General features: G+C 32.7%; 1 protein-coding gene across 1 annotated transcript; it reads right to left on the reverse strand.

Moving 5' to 3' along the window:
* Window positions 1–434: 434 nt before the first annotated feature.
* On the reverse strand, window positions 435–2,660 carry LOC134719410 (uncharacterized). The gene is made up of 4 exons (XM_063582410.1): window positions 2,328–2,660; window positions 1,691–1,791; window positions 1,046–1,177; window positions 435–621 (listed from the first exon to the last, which is right to left on the reverse strand). Exons 1-4 carry the CDS (start codon window positions 2,649–2,651, stop codon window positions 435–437), a joined length of 744 nt encoding a protein of 247 aa, XP_063438480.1. The 5' UTR covers window positions 2,652–2,660.
* Between the last annotated feature and the right edge of the window lie 12,986 nt (window positions 2,661–15,646).

Raw genomic sequence — 15,646 nt, forward strand, 5'->3', positions numbered from 1 at the left:
CAAACGCAATTAAATTCTTTCTTATTACCGCATATGTATGTTGGCCACATTTCTCCTTTTTTTCAGAATGATTTTCTTTTTTATTTCAGGACAAACAGTACAAATGTGGAGATTGTTCAAAGCAGTATGTGCATAACAAGGATTTGGTCAACCACATAAATGCAAAGCACAGCGACACCATTTATAAATGTGACACCTGTCAGCTAAAATTTTCATATAAAAAAACTCTGTTTCAGCACTGCCAGGCAGCACACGGTAACAAAACCTATGTGTGTATCATGTGTGATGCCAGTTTTCGATATAGGTCGAACTATAGAAGACATCAAAAAAATGTACATCAAATGTAAATTGATAAAAATAATACACTGATAACAAAATTACTTGGCTTTTTTTTTATTTTTTAATCACAGGGTGCATTATTTTTTGTTGAGATGTTAGATGTCTGTTAAATCATCATCTTTCAAACCAAATCTTTTGTGCGCTAAAATACGTTCCTCGTTAGTCCTGTGATATAACCTTGCACCCTCTGCACCTCTACCGGGAGCACCAAATTCTGAAATAATACCCTTTTTCCTATTTAGACAACTACTCTTCCTCTCCATTTTGTCAAAGAAATGAGATCTGAAACCAAAGAAAGTCTTTAGTAGTTACATTTTCATGTCAAAAATATTCAGTAGGTTAGTGAATGGGTTGAATTGTTATCTAATACATATATATATGTTAGTGTCTCGAATATATTGATCAAATTAAAAAGACAGTACAAGGTACAAAGAGAATTAACAACTTCGATTTAAGAAAAACTACGCCTTTCTTATTTTTTATGTTTTAGGTCTATTTTGGTGACAAGTTTCAATAGCCTACTAGTATTTTCGATATGCTCTACAAAGTCTATAATGTTTATGTTTTTTTACAATTGATTTGGAAAGAGCGTCGCTGATATATCTTTATTGGACATTTACAATCTCCTTATAGTTTTCAAGCTAGTCTGAAGCTAACAGCTGATAAGTGCATCAAATTAGCTTATATTGAATAAAGTCGTCCTTACCCTACTTGAATATCGTGTGTATCTGTATTGGTGTCGTTTGTTTCATTCCCTTTATCACAAATTGATTCAGGATCATCTAACTTGTGTTCAGGATATACTCGTAATTTTTTAGATGTCTTCATGTAAAATTTGCTGCAAAAGAATAATTACAGATTCTAACAAAAGTTGAGAAATTTGCTAAAAAATGTTGTTTATAAATATCAATCTTTAAATTAAATTATTGATAACTGATCACACTTTGAACTGACAAGCTAACAATTAAAAAAGACTTGAACTTGTTTGTTGTTGTGTTTCAATATTTGTTTTTCGTTCACTTATTTGTACAAAATGAAATATCTACATTTGTCATTTTGGGGCCTTTTACAGCTGACTATGCGGTATGGGCTTTGCTCATTGTTGAAGGCCGTACGGTGACCTATAGTTGTTAATTTCTTTGTCATTTGGTCTCTTGTGAAGAGTAGTCTCATTGGCAATTACACCAAAACTGTTAATTCTATTTGTTATGTTTCCTTTAAGACATCTAGTTAATATGTTATTGATTGAAATAAACACAACTTGTCATTTACACTTGTTATGTGTCCTTGTGTTGTTTTTCATAGACCTGGTATATATTTTTTTGGTAACTTTAATTCTAATCGGTCTTACCGGTCAGAATTTAGTCTTTGACTAAATAAGTATACAGCAGAACCTAGGGCTAATGGGATGTCGTCCGGTCTTAAAACGCCTGTCCCCTTTGGGTCATAGTCCTAAAAAATAGATATATTGAAAATAAAGGGATATAGAGTAAATGAACATGGGACAAAATCACACAAAATACATAGAAAGAATGTAAATTATCAATGAACAGGGATTTTATTCCTGTTCTTCATCTTGACAGTCGATGTAGTCTTGAACGAATCATTCAGATCATATGTACAACGATATCAAGAACTGTATACACAGTTCAAAGATCCTCCCATTTCATTAGGGACTTTTAATGTTGTTTTTTTTTTTTTTTTTACTTTTTGGTATCCTCTCTACTTCATAGTAAAATTCCACAAAAGCAACCAACTATGACAAACAAGTACTTTTATCAACTAATCGTTTGGTTTATTGTTTCGGAATTCAATAATTGCGACCCTGAGCAGTACTTATTATTTTAATTAGATTAAATGTGCATATTAATAGGATTGAAATGGAAAACAAAGATTATTAATGGACAATGTCTTCAAATTATAATCATCGGGTTATTGATATCTTAAAATTACTCAATAATTATCTAAATTTCATTATCGATACATACCTGAAATCCAGAGAAAAAGGTTTCAGAATCCAGACTGGTGATAGCTCTTTGGTTGTATGTTCCAGTTTGAACCATGTCATATAGCTGCAATCTTCTGTCGACATTGCTCATAAGGCCTTCAAACTGAGCCAATGGTAAACTAGCAACATATGCACCAGGCGGCGGGAAATGTCCAACTTTCAGGAACGGTAACAGTTTATTTCTCATTGCCAACATCCAATCAATCCTGAGGTCAATAGGAACCCCTGCCTCATCAATTGCGCTGTACCAATTCCTGATGAGCTGACACCATTCCGCTTCATGATTAAATCCCAATATTTCCATTTCAGCTTGTACTTTATTGCTAAATGTTGTATGTGCAAAGGCGTTTTTTTTGTCTATCACGCAATTCTTTCGCAATCTCTAAAGATAGTCCAGTACCATTGGTTTTATAATTCTCAGCGACCTTCCACCATGCCTCACTGTAAACCCCCATGTCATGCAATCCTTTTGAGCAGCATCTTGATCGATTGTTCACAAAAATGTGATGTGGATCGATGATTGGTTGAAGTAATTGACCATTTATTTCCGTTGGCTGAGCATACCACTTTGATATGCAGAAAGTTTTTCCTGTGTCAGTCCTCATTGTTCCCTTGCCATTAAAGCAATTACTGGCTTCCCATTCCATGAATTCGTCCGGAAACGTAAGTTGAGCATAAGCTACGTTTACTGCCAGAATCGGCCATTTCAAGATATGATTGGTAACTAGCGCCTTCAAACATTTAGGACTTGATGTGGGTTGTGGTAATTTTGATCCATCACCATAAATACAACAAATGGAATTAACAAGGTTTGGTTTCAACATTTTTGTATACTCATTTTTGTTCTGTGTGAGACTTAAAATTGTTCTCATTTCATTTACGGTGAATGATTTTCTTATCGCTTCAGCATTTGAAAAGCATGTTTTGAATTCGTCCCAGAAGATGTCCTTTCTGAAATGAATGAGGAAGCAATTGATTCTGTTCGTCATGCACAGAAGGGAAGAAACCAAACGCGTGAAGTAGTGACTGAGAATGACACCCCTCCTGAACAAGAATCAATGTTTCCTATTGAAACCGACTTTGAGATGGCATTAGTTGTTTTAATTGCTTCATCAACGATAGCGAATTCTAAATGGTCGAGATTTTTGTAGCTCTATCAATCTTTTGTACCTTTTCCCAAAAAAACTTCATGAACCTTAAAACTGTGAGGGGTCGCCCTTTGTCGTCTTCGACGGCCAATTCAAGAAACTGTCCATCAAATGCCACTGCTTTAACACGTAAGTCACGATAATTATATTTCATGTCGTGTACCAAAAAATGTATTTTTTACCATACCACAAATAACTAGTGAATTTGTTCTCCATCAATTAATCACACTTGATGAGAAAAAAGCAACAGGTCTTGATAATATCAGTGCAAAGTTTTTAAAAATGTCATCACATCTAATTTCAGTTCCATTATGCCACATTTTTAATTTAAGCATCAGAAAATCAGTATATCCATCGTTATTCAAACTGGCTAAAGTTTTACCAGTATTTAAAAATAAAGGTTCAAAAAATGATGTTTTTAACTACAGACCTATTGCAATTTTACCATTACTATCTAAGATCCTTGAGCGACACGTAAAAACTCATTTGATGAATTTTCTAAACAAATATAATCTATTGTATGTCATGCAATCAGGCTTTCGTGCAAACCATTCCTGTCAAACTGCTATGACTTCTTTGTTAGATAAATGGTTAAAAGCCATTGATGAAGGAAATTTAGTAGGGGCAGTATTTTTAGATCTGTGTAAAGCTTTTGATCTTCTAAATCACAAACTGCTCCTTCAAAAATTACAAAAGTATAAATGTTCTTATAATTCTATTCATTGGTTTACTTCGTATTTAGCTGATAGACATCAAGTCGTATCAATTTCAAATACTTTTTCAGATGTATCTACATTAAAAGCAGGTGTACCTCAAAGGTCCGTTTTAAGTCCTATATTATTCTTGATATTTATTAATGATTTGCATTTGTGTAATCCTAATCATTATCTTGATCTTTTTGCTGATGATAGCACTATATCTGTAATTGGAAAAGACAAAAGGTATATAAGTCAGACACTCAATGTTGTATTAGAAAATATTTGTCAATGGGTTGATGAAAACAAAATGTTAGTTAATGTGTCAAAAACTAAGACAATGTGTATAGGTTCAAAACAAAAACTGTCTGTCATGTGTAATGACACATTAAATGTATCCATTAATGGCCAAAAGATTAATGAAAGTCACTGTGAAAAAGTCCTAGGTATTTTTGTTGACAAAACTCTTTCTTAGCATGATCAAATTAATCATATAATCAAAAAAGTTAATTCTTCATTAGCTTTATTAAAAAGAATCAAGAAATTCTTGAATCACAATGCACGAATTCTATTTTACAATGCGTATATTCTTTCACATTTGGATTACTGTTGTTCAGTATGGGGAAACTGTAACAAGTTTTTAGTTAACAGTTTACTAAAATTGCAAAAAAGGGCAGCTAGAATTATTTTAAACGAACACGATATTCGTAAACCATCCAGTGAACTATTTAAGGAATCTGGAATTATTCCTGTTACTAAGAGAATATCGTACCACAAATCATTATTAATGTATAAATCAAAACACCAACTGGCACCAAAATATTTATCAAATCTTATTGTGCCTACAAGTAGTAAACAATCGTACAATACTCGACTTTCATCATCGGATAATTTTATTGTCCCTAAATCAAATACAGAATTATACAAATCAAGTTTTTCTTTTAGTGGTCCAAAAGTGTGGAATTCATTGTCCAGTAAAATTAAAAAATCAAAAAGTATATCTGCATTTAAAAACTCTTACAATTCATTTTATTTTCAAAAGTGTTAAATTTTAAGTTAAGCCACAATGTATACCATATAGGTGTTGTTGTTGTTGTTATATTACTTTCTATACGTCTATTCTTTACATGTGTGTAATAGTAGATTACTTATGTTTTATTTATATTGTTAACATTGTATGTATATATAGAGAGCCTTATTGAAAATTGGTTTAATCCAAATAAGTTACTCTCTTTAAATAAAGCTATTATTATTATTATTATTATTACTCTTGCATTCACCAACAGCTTTAATCAGTAACTTTCTAACAATGTCCATAGTAAGACTATAACCCGGTAAGGCATATTGTATGGGAACTGCATAGTGTGCGGTTTCATTGCGTGCGCTCATTCTGTCAATATCTGACATAACTGTTAACAAGATTTCTTTTGATGGCCTTTTAAGTATCTCGTAAGCATCTTTAAGCTGACTGGTTGCGGCATCTAATGTCGACGAAATGTCTTCTAGCGTCATACGCGGGTTTAGATTGATAGCTGGTTTGCTATTGTGAGAGCCAAATACATGATCTTTGTCATTGGTGGACGTGCATGAACACGGTATACTCTTTACAGATGGAAATTCTGCTACAAACGGACAGAACTTACTATATTCGATAAGTCTCTGCAGGAGTATTTTCTGCTCCGGTTTATTTCTTGATGGTCTTCGGGTGTCGTCATTTTTATATAATTCATTGATGGAATCCCATATCTCTCTCCATATTTCATCATCATAGACTCCCTCTATTACAGTTGCACTTTCGGGAGTGTAAAACAAAATTTACCGCATTTCTTTGCTGCCATCTGACTAAGTAATTGAGTAGAATAGTATTTCGGTATTTGATAGTGCACGTCAGTTGTCTGCTCTTTTCCTGGTTTGGGACATTTAAACTCAAAAGCCATTTGTACTTTATCGTTGTTATCAACACCGCTCCCATCCCCACTGATGACAGCATATGAATCACCAATACTTATAACTTCACAGCCGTCTTCTCTATACACCAAGTCTGGAAAATATACAGGTAGGATTTTACTAACTAGAGTTCCCAGTGCATTAATTTCTTGAGAGGTCCCATAGTCAAATAACTCTTGGAGTTTTGCTGATACTGGCGTTTCCTTCCCATGGAAGGCTTTATCGTAATGTTGTTGCTGTTCTTTTAGTGAACCTAATCCAATTCCTCTGAATATTGTGCTTCCAGTTATGCGACTCCCTTTACGCAGTTCAAACCATTCATCACTTCTTTGTTTAATCATGTTTGCTGTTTGAGGAGAAACAATAATATCTTCAGAAAGAGACTTTAAACATATGTAATTAGTCTGGTGGTTGAGATTAACTACACTCTGGCTTCCAATAATATACTGATGTCCTGTTCCATTTATACAAGCTACGATATATCCAAGTTTGTCTACCGAGCCAAGCAGTTCCTTGATTGTTGCTTGGGAGTGAACAATTTTAGTTTTGTAAAAACTTATAGCTGGCGCCACCTTGCTCGTTTTCCAGTCTCCTTCAACCTGTTTTAAGAGATTTCCCAATGCGATCTTTTTTTTTACAACCAACTCACGCAGTTCTCTGATTCTATTACTCATATCTGTTATAGATATCAAAATTGCAGTTTTCATTATATCTTGGTCAACTTGTTGAATACTGTCAAGTTCTTCAAGGCCGTCTAGAGACATCTTATCAGTTGCTTCCTTTATCTCTTCTATATTTCTTATTTCTGCTGCTATTCTCGCTTTTCTCTCTTGAAGTGCTGGTGGCGATTCAAAACCACACATATCTTCGTCGCCGAGTTTTCCAAGACCTACTGCTAACTTCTTTCCGTCAATAGACAACTTAACATCCTGGCCCTTGTGGGTGTTTGCATATGCATCCAGGGGTAGTTCCATGATTCCAGGGGTTTCTGTACCTGCAATGTATTTGGCAGACTCCCTTGCAAGGATTGTATCCGACGGCACAGCGAAATTAATCTTACAGTCTATGGGTCGACGAATTAATTCCCCATCTGTTCCTTGACTTTTGTATCCTCTAAAAAAAATTATTCCTTTGCCTTTGAAAAGTTTTTTTTATTGTTAACCAAAAGTCAAGAGTTTCTTTACTGTACCTTACTCCAAACACAGTTGAGTTAGAATAAAATTTTCCGATGTCCAAAAGCAGATGAAAGGCAATATTTTCAAGTAGAGTTCCATTTGAAATGGCGGAGAGAACACTATAAAAATCTTCTAGTCTTCCAATCTTAGAAAGATTCTCTAAAACTTCTGGAAGCAGCTGAAAAAAATCGCTGTTCGTCGTCTGTGACTCTGTTTCGTTCGTTACTTCTTCTCTTTGCTCTGATATTGATTCTTTTTGTTTTGATGGTCTTTTATAGCTTATCTTTTTCTGATGAATATCGATGTACGGTTTACATCCATCGTCTATCTTTCTTTTAATTTCTGAAATCTTAATGCCATAGTGGAGAGATCTGTATGCCTGACGTCCAGTGGATTCATCCAGCACTTTCAATCTGACACTAAAATTGCTAGGTCCAGCATGGTTTCTTATTGTATGTTCTAGAATATCCTGAGCAACTGAAGATGTTCTGTGACAGACGTAACACATAAATTCATCTGAAAAAAACCATAAAAATTGCTTTTATGTCGTCCATTTTATGACAGTTTTATTTCCAAAAATTGATTTTCCGAACCATTTAATCGAGGATAATGAACAACGTAGAAACAACAAGCTTATAGATACAGTTACGGATATCCTTTTCTAAACGTTGATCACAGTTACGGTTATCCATTTTTTCAGTTACCCTTATCATCGCGTTTTTTTGGATTGCTGATTTCTGTCTCAAACGACAGAACTATGAAAAAAAAACGGCAGTAGCTCCATTTCAAATTTAGTAATACGTTTAAAAAGACATAAAATGTTCAAAAGGTCAATGTTCTCACATTTTTCTAGTATGTGACTATTTAAATTCACAGAACGCCTGTTCAAAATGTTTTTCAAGTTTATCTAGTTTATTATTCATTAAACAATCATGTATATGTTGTGATCCATGTCCAACTTTGCATTACTGGCAAATCTCTTCACTTATGTTGTTTAATTTCCCTCCGGGTAAGTGATCTGCAAAAAGTTTACGACTGTGTTTGCATTAAGCTGATAATAATACTTGAAGAAACATTTCAACTGTAGGATCAAAAGTATTACGGCCTATTAACATTGAACCGGAATCATGTGATTGGAGATGTTACCTTCAGTGTTTGTTTGTGTTAGGTTGAAGCTGTGTAATTGTTAATAATTAGCAACTTGTACACACCTATTAACCCTTTTGGGTTTTTGGTGAAATTTCCCTGAATCTGGTACTTTAGGGATACAGTCGATGAGTAGCCATAGTACCTATATCATGATAAAGGGGTTTTCCCTTTCAATTTAAGGTGTTGAACTCTCATTCCTATTCGAACAAACACTTCTCTTGTAGCTTTGATTAGTTCTTAATTACTACAGTAAATAAACAAATTAATGTTTTTTTCTTTTTTAATATTTACGTTGATTTCCGGATTAGGGACTGAATGTACAGAAAACTGGGATTCGTGTGATTAAACAAAAGGCAACTTTGAGAAAATCATAATGAAAATATTGTCCATGACAAACTACCTATTTTCAGTATATCGGGCACAGAAAAAAATTTGACCATCCACGTGGTTTTCCCACTTCTGTGAAGATATGGTAAAAAAAAGTCAGTTCAAATGGTTTTAGTTCAATTTTTCACAAATAAAGTCCTTTGAAATTATATTTAGGGTCCTTCGCCATGTAATAATCCTGTGTGAGGGTACAAGAGGCAAAATATTAGGAGCTCATAAAATTAAATCCTTTAATGACACTTGCAAAACGAATAAGAGACAGTACCTGTGATTACGATTACATACATGTATATAACAAAATCGTATATGAACTGAACAGTATTTTCGGAAACGCGGATTCAACCCCCTATATATTACAACACAACCTTCAAGAGAGCCATTATAAATTTAAAAAACATTGTTGTTTGGCTTCTCCATACTTTTACGAGTCTTTAATTTAAGCTATTGTAAAGTTAATTGTTTTTGGTTTACAGTTGTGGACAACATTGCTCTTTTAGGATACGCCTACTACTTCTATGTTATCAGTATTAAAATTAAGTTGTGAAACATTAATTTGAATCGAAACATAAATTGCTACTCCTCCACCTATTTGAGGTTTCTTTTTATTTTTACCTTTAGGTTGAGTCGGTGTCTTTCTATTTCGAATGATTGGTGGGTGGTAGCCTTGTAGTTTTATGTTCATATTATCTTTAAAACGAGTTTTTTGAACACAAATATTTTCTGGGTTATTATGTGTGTCTAAGGAATGTTTGAGGGAATTTGCGTTCGCATAAAGTGATCGCGCATTCCACTGTAAAATGTGTAACCCCATTACGGTTAATTAATTGTTTAAATTAATTATTGCTTATAATATCTTTAAATGACGTCAACCGTTATTTCTTTTCTAAAATGCTCTCTGATAAAGTTTTGAAAGAGGCTCATAATGGGAACAGAGATATCCCCTTGTTTATCCGCTATATTCCGTATCTCTGTGATTAGGTTTTCCCAGTTTTTTAATTCATTTACGTCTTTACTGGGTGGTTCAATTATAGTTTTGCGTACCTCTGAAATATTTTTTCTATCTTTATTAGGAATAATGGGGGTTTGATCTTCTATTTGTGTATTCTCTGTTTCAATATTTAAATTTTTATCTACGCTCATTTCCGGATTATCTACCGGTGACACAGTGGCTTCATTATCGCTAATTATATCCGTGTCATTGTTAATTACTTTTGATTTAACACTGTCAGCGTATGATTTACCAGGTGTGACATTTGATGTGCTATTTATCTATTGCCTGATGTTTACCACCACAGTTGTTACATTTTAAATTTTTACCATGACAGTTTTTGTTTGCATGTTTACCAGCACATTTAATGCACGTATTGGTAGATTTTCTGCATTGTTTTGCGTAATGTCCTAGACTTGCGCATTTAGTACAAAATTTATACAAAATTTAGAGTTAGGTTTATATGGCAGTAAATCATACTCTATGTTTTGTCCCTGATTGTTTAAGGGAATAGATGTAAATATTGAGTCTCTTTCTGATAGTGTTACTTATAGATAACCAGCTTTACCTAATTGTTTTACAATTTTTATATCTGCCCCTGTTTGCCTTAGCATATTTTCCTGCTTTTTAATATTTAGGATTTCAGTACCAACAGGTTTAGGTATAATTGTATAGACTCTATTTTGAGTAACCTTATTTTCGTTCATTTCCTTTGTAGCAGCTGCTTGAATGGTTATTTTCTGCTTATGGTCAGCATCAAATTTAGACACTTTTATTTGGAAATTACCCAGTTTAGTCCAGCCTAGTAACTTTCTCCTTATGATTTCAGATGGTGCGTAAACCAACACACTGTTTTTAGGTGGTTTTATTTCTATGGCTTGATCATTTACACTTCCTATCATGGTTATTAGCAGATAATGGAGAGAGTTAAGAGTCAGTAGCATGAACTTTTTTGCCCTTGATGTTATAATTAGTGTTTCACTAGGGGGAAACATTTTTGCCCTTATCATTGAGTGACACTGGGCTTTTAGTTTTGGTTTGGCTTAATCCTTGCCTTTTTATACGACCGCAAATTTTGAAAAAAATTTCGTCGTATATTGCTATCACGTTGGCGTCGTCGTCGTCCGAATACTTTTAGTTTTCGCACTCTAACTTTAGTAAAAGTGAATAGAAATCTATGAAATTTTAACACAAGGTTTATGACCATAAAAGGAAGGCTGGTATTGATTTTGGGAGTTTTGGTCCCAACATTTTAGGAATTGGGGGCCAATAAGGGCCCAAATAAGCATTTTCTTGGGAGTTTTGGTTTTAACAGTTAAGGAATTAGGGGCCAAATAAGCATTATTCTTGGTTTTCGCACAATAACTTTAGTTAAAGTAAATAGAAATCTATGAAATTTAAACACAAGGTTTATGACTATAAAAGGAAGAATTGGTATTGATTTTGGGAGTTTTGGTCCCAACAGTTAAGGAAAAAGGGGCCCAAAGGGTCCAAAATTAAACTTTGTTTGATTTCATCAAAATTGAATAATTGGGATTCTTTAATATGCAGAATCTAACTGTGTATGTAGATTCTTAATTTTTGGTCCCGTTTTCAAGTTGGTCTACATAAAGGTCCAAAGGGTCCAAAATTAAACTTAGTTTGTTTTTAACAAAAATTGAAACCTTGGGGTTCTTTGATATGCTGAATCTAAAAATGTACTTAGATTTTTGATTATTGGCCCAGTTTTCAAGTTGGCCCAAATCGGGGTCCAAAATTAAACATTGTTTGATTTCATCAAAAATTGAATAATTGGGGTTCTTTGATATGCCAAATCTAACTGTGTATGTACATTCTTAATTTTTGGTCCAGTTTTAAAATTGGTCTAAATTAAAGTGCAAAGGGTCCAAAATTAAACTAAGTTTGATTTTAACAAAAATTAAATTCTTGGGCCTCTTTGATATGCTGAATCTAAACATGTACTTAGATTTTTGATTATGGGCCCAGTTTTCAAGGTGGTCCAAATCAGGATCTAAAATTATTATATTAAGTATTGTGCAATAGCAAGTCCTTTCAATTGCACAGTATTGTGCAATGGCAAGAAATATCTAATTTCACAATATTGTGAAATAGCAAATTTTTTTTTAATTAAGAGTTATCTTTCTTTGTCCAGTATAGTAAGCAAGAAATATCTGCAAAATTTTTTTTAATTGGAGTTATCTTTCTTTGTCCAGAATCAACTTAAATCTTTGTTATATACAATATACAATGTATATTCACTTTTTACTACCAACTGATAAATTTAAATAATCTTTACCATTCAGTGATAACAAGCAGTTTTTTTACATCTTAATATTTTATGATGTATTTAAATGAGTAGTAATTGTTGCTAATGGAAACTCCATTAGAATATTTTAATTGAAATTAGTTTTGGAATAAGGGAAAGGGGGATGTGATTAAAAAATTGGGTTCAATTTTTCTCATTTGAAATTTCATAAATAAAAAGAAAATTTCTTCAAACATTTTTTTGAGAGGATTAATATTCAACAGCATAGTGAATTGCTCTAAGAGAAAACAAAAATTTTAAGTTCATTTGAATACATTCATTCTGTGTCAGAAACCTATGCTGTGTCAACTATTTAATCACAATCAAAATTTAGAGCGGAATCCAGCTTGAATGTTGTGTCCATACTTGCCCCAACCGTTCAGGGTTCAACCTCTGCGGTCGTATAAAGCTACGCCCTGCGGAGCATCTGGTTGGATATTGAATTGGCGAGTTGCCTTGACTTTGATTGTAAATTTTGGAATCAGGTGATTCCCCTTGGTGTGGACTTCTTGAGTCAATTTTCCTTTTGTGGTTTGTCATATTGCTCATATTTAAATTTATCTTAACTTTTAATTAAATTTATTAAAGCAAAAATAGATTAAACTGTAGCCTGTTTAAATATTTTAAAAATATTAAATTATTTAAACTTATTTAGCAAAAATAAAGTTTAAAACCTACAGATTAAAAAATAAAATTTATAAACTTACAAAGAAATAATAAAAAGAAGTGAAATATAACTTAAGTTAAAAATAAAAATTAATTAAAATGCTAACTAAACAATTGAACAAAAAACAACAGACCGTAATCTTCTCCTGTAATTGCTTTGAGATCGACGCGTACGTGTTGACTCGACGACGGCAAGCTAAGGAGTGATATGTTTTGTTTATCACATCACCTTCATTACTCTTTATGGATCTCTTATATAAAAGAGGGACGAAAGATACCAAAGGGACAGTCAAACTCATAAATCTAAAACAAACTGACAACGCCAAGGCTAAAAATGAAAAAGAAAAACAGGAAAACAATAGTACACACGACACAACATAGAAAGCTAAAGAATAAACAACACGAACCCCACCAAAAACCAGGGGTGATCTCAGGTGCTCTGGAAGGGTAAGCAGTTCCTGCTCCACATGTGGCACCCGTCGTGTTGCTTATGTGATTACAAATCCGGTAAATAGTCTAATTCGGTAGGTCACATTCATGAAAGGGAAGGGGATTGTAGTTACGACGTAACTATAAATTGCTTTAAAATCAAAGTTGGAAATGTTACCAAGAAATCTCTAATAACTTCTGAGGATTGACATGTTCTACTTATCTATAAATAAATAAATATCAAATAAATCAAAAAATCCTCATTAAAAATCCGATTCAGAATCTGTTATTTCGATAACCTTCTGTCTTTTTGTGAAGGCAAATCAATGTTACGCTGATCAATCAACTCTTCTCAAAAAAAAAATATCTAAAATTAAAAAAAAATAATATGCCAATTATTGTAATTGTGTGCCAATAAAATATTTGATTTGTATTTGTATATATTTTGATCTATATTTAATGTGATAACATTTACAGATTAAGTCACATATGCACTTTCTAGCTAATTCATAAAATGAAAACAGCAAAATCTTTTTGGTCTTGAAAATGCTAGCCATTACTTATTCTAGAGAACGAACATGTACTATGAACGTGAAAATTATTTCAAAAAATATATCTAATGTGGTCATATTTATATGTTTCTGTTACAAAACTTTGATTTTTTCGAAAAACCAAGGATTTTCTAAACCCAGGCATAGATTACTATACACGCATTCAATTTTGATAGACAATATGTTTAAAGTACAATAATTCTTATATCATTTGCATATCTATAAATACTTGAATTGGATTGGTCAAGTAGAATTTTTCTCTTGGTTTACACTTCGATAAACCATGTGTCCGAAACTACTGTTGTAATCTATTCATGCGTGATACACATTATTGCAGGGATACTCGGATTTTCAGCAAGTTGAGATTATAAAACAAATGCATAACAGTTTTTTTTCTGTTCTAATGCATATATAACCAAAAAAAATGAAATAAAATAAATGCACTAAGGCTTCGAAAATGTATTAAAATAAAATTTAAATAAAATTCCGGGAAATTTCACGAATGATTTGGCGAATTTACGTCATGGCAAAACACGACGTCATACGATTGAAAACTTTCAGACGGGAGATTATTTCGTTACTTGTACGCTTCAAATTCGGAAAATATCTAATTAAAATGAAGTTTTTGAGGTAGGTGCTAGTTCTTTTAGATTCTGTTACATTTATCGAACATTTAAGTTTTTTAGAAAGTCAAGATGGCGGCGTACTCCTTAGCTACGACATGTCATTGTGCTTCTGATGGTACATATAGTAGCCATCATAGTAATAATGTAAATTAATAATCGCGTATGTTTGGCTGAAGAATTTTAAGGATTAAACACATTTTTTCTAGAGGTTATTGATGTGTAAACCTGGTCTCTAACTCACAAACCTGACTTTACTCAGTTTGTGAGTTAACCGCCCCGGTTTACACATAAATAACCTCTAGAAAAATGTGTTTAATCCTATAAACACATTTACATTAACTGGTCATTGCAGACAAACTAAAATTAGGTACATACCAATATTGTCAATATTATTTATCATTTACCTGAGCAACACACAATGGAAATAGGCGTTGGTCACTCAAACTTTAGTTCTTAAATGACTCCTGATCACATTATCATTGTTTCTTTCCTTACCTATTTCGAAATTTATCTTCAAACAATATTTTTTTCCGAATTGTGTGCTGTATGCTGTATTCATTGTTGTTATGTGCTGAAAACAGAATTAGACTGTTCTCCACAACATAATTTAACTCTATAAATAACAATGTACATATATTTTAATCACTTGTTGTTTTCTTTCATGTAAATATCACCATGTATTCTACTTAGTTAAAGATAAATTTTTGTTCATATTTTATAATCATATACTCCGCGCATGCAACAGTTCGTAATCTTCAATAATAATGAAGCTGTAACTGTATATCAGAAGAAGAAGAAGACTTTAAATTTAATCTATTTTATGATATGAACTATCAAGAACTATCAAATACACAAGTCGTCAAATTTATTTAGTAGATCCCTGATTAGTGTTTAATAACACCTCCGTGTTTCTAACAAATTATTTACAATTTTGTATGTTATTCTACAACTGCATTTAAAATACTTGTCATTATTTTGTTCTAAAAATGAATATATTATTTTTTTAAAACCGAGATGAAGAAAACAATTATCAAGTACTATGAACGTGAAATTTGTCCTTAAAAATTATATCTATAATGTGGTCATAAATTGCCTAACAATGCAATATAACACGCTATTCAGTATGTAAATATAAGAATGTTCAACATATTTACAAACTGATAAAATCTACGCAATATTTCACTAGACCAACTAGCCTCATCAAGCGTGCATCTATCCAGGTGAAATCGGACG

Source organism: Mytilus trossulus, chromosome 5, assembly GCF_036588685.1.
Source record: "Mytilus trossulus isolate FHL-02 chromosome 5, PNRI_Mtr1.1.1.hap1, whole genome shotgun sequence".
Taxonomy (NCBI): Eukaryota; Metazoa; Mollusca; class Bivalvia; order Mytilida; family Mytilidae; genus Mytilus; species Mytilus trossulus.

What these genes read in the sequence shown, in the direction of transcription:
- LOC134719410 (XM_063582410.1), bottom strand. Translation starts at nt 2,651, where the DNA reads ATGGAAATATTGGGATTTAATCATGAAGCGGAATGGTGTCAGCTCATC. An exon ending in CAAAGACTAAATTCTGACCG is followed by an intron (nt 1,178 to 1,690) that starts GTAAGACCGATT and finishes ATTCTTTTGCAG; the next exon opens with CAAATTTTACATGAAGACAT. An exon ending in ACACACGATATTCAAGTAGG is followed by an intron (nt 622 to 1,045) that starts GTAAGGACGACT and finishes CTTTGGTTTCAG; the next exon opens with ATCTCATTTCTTTGACAAAA.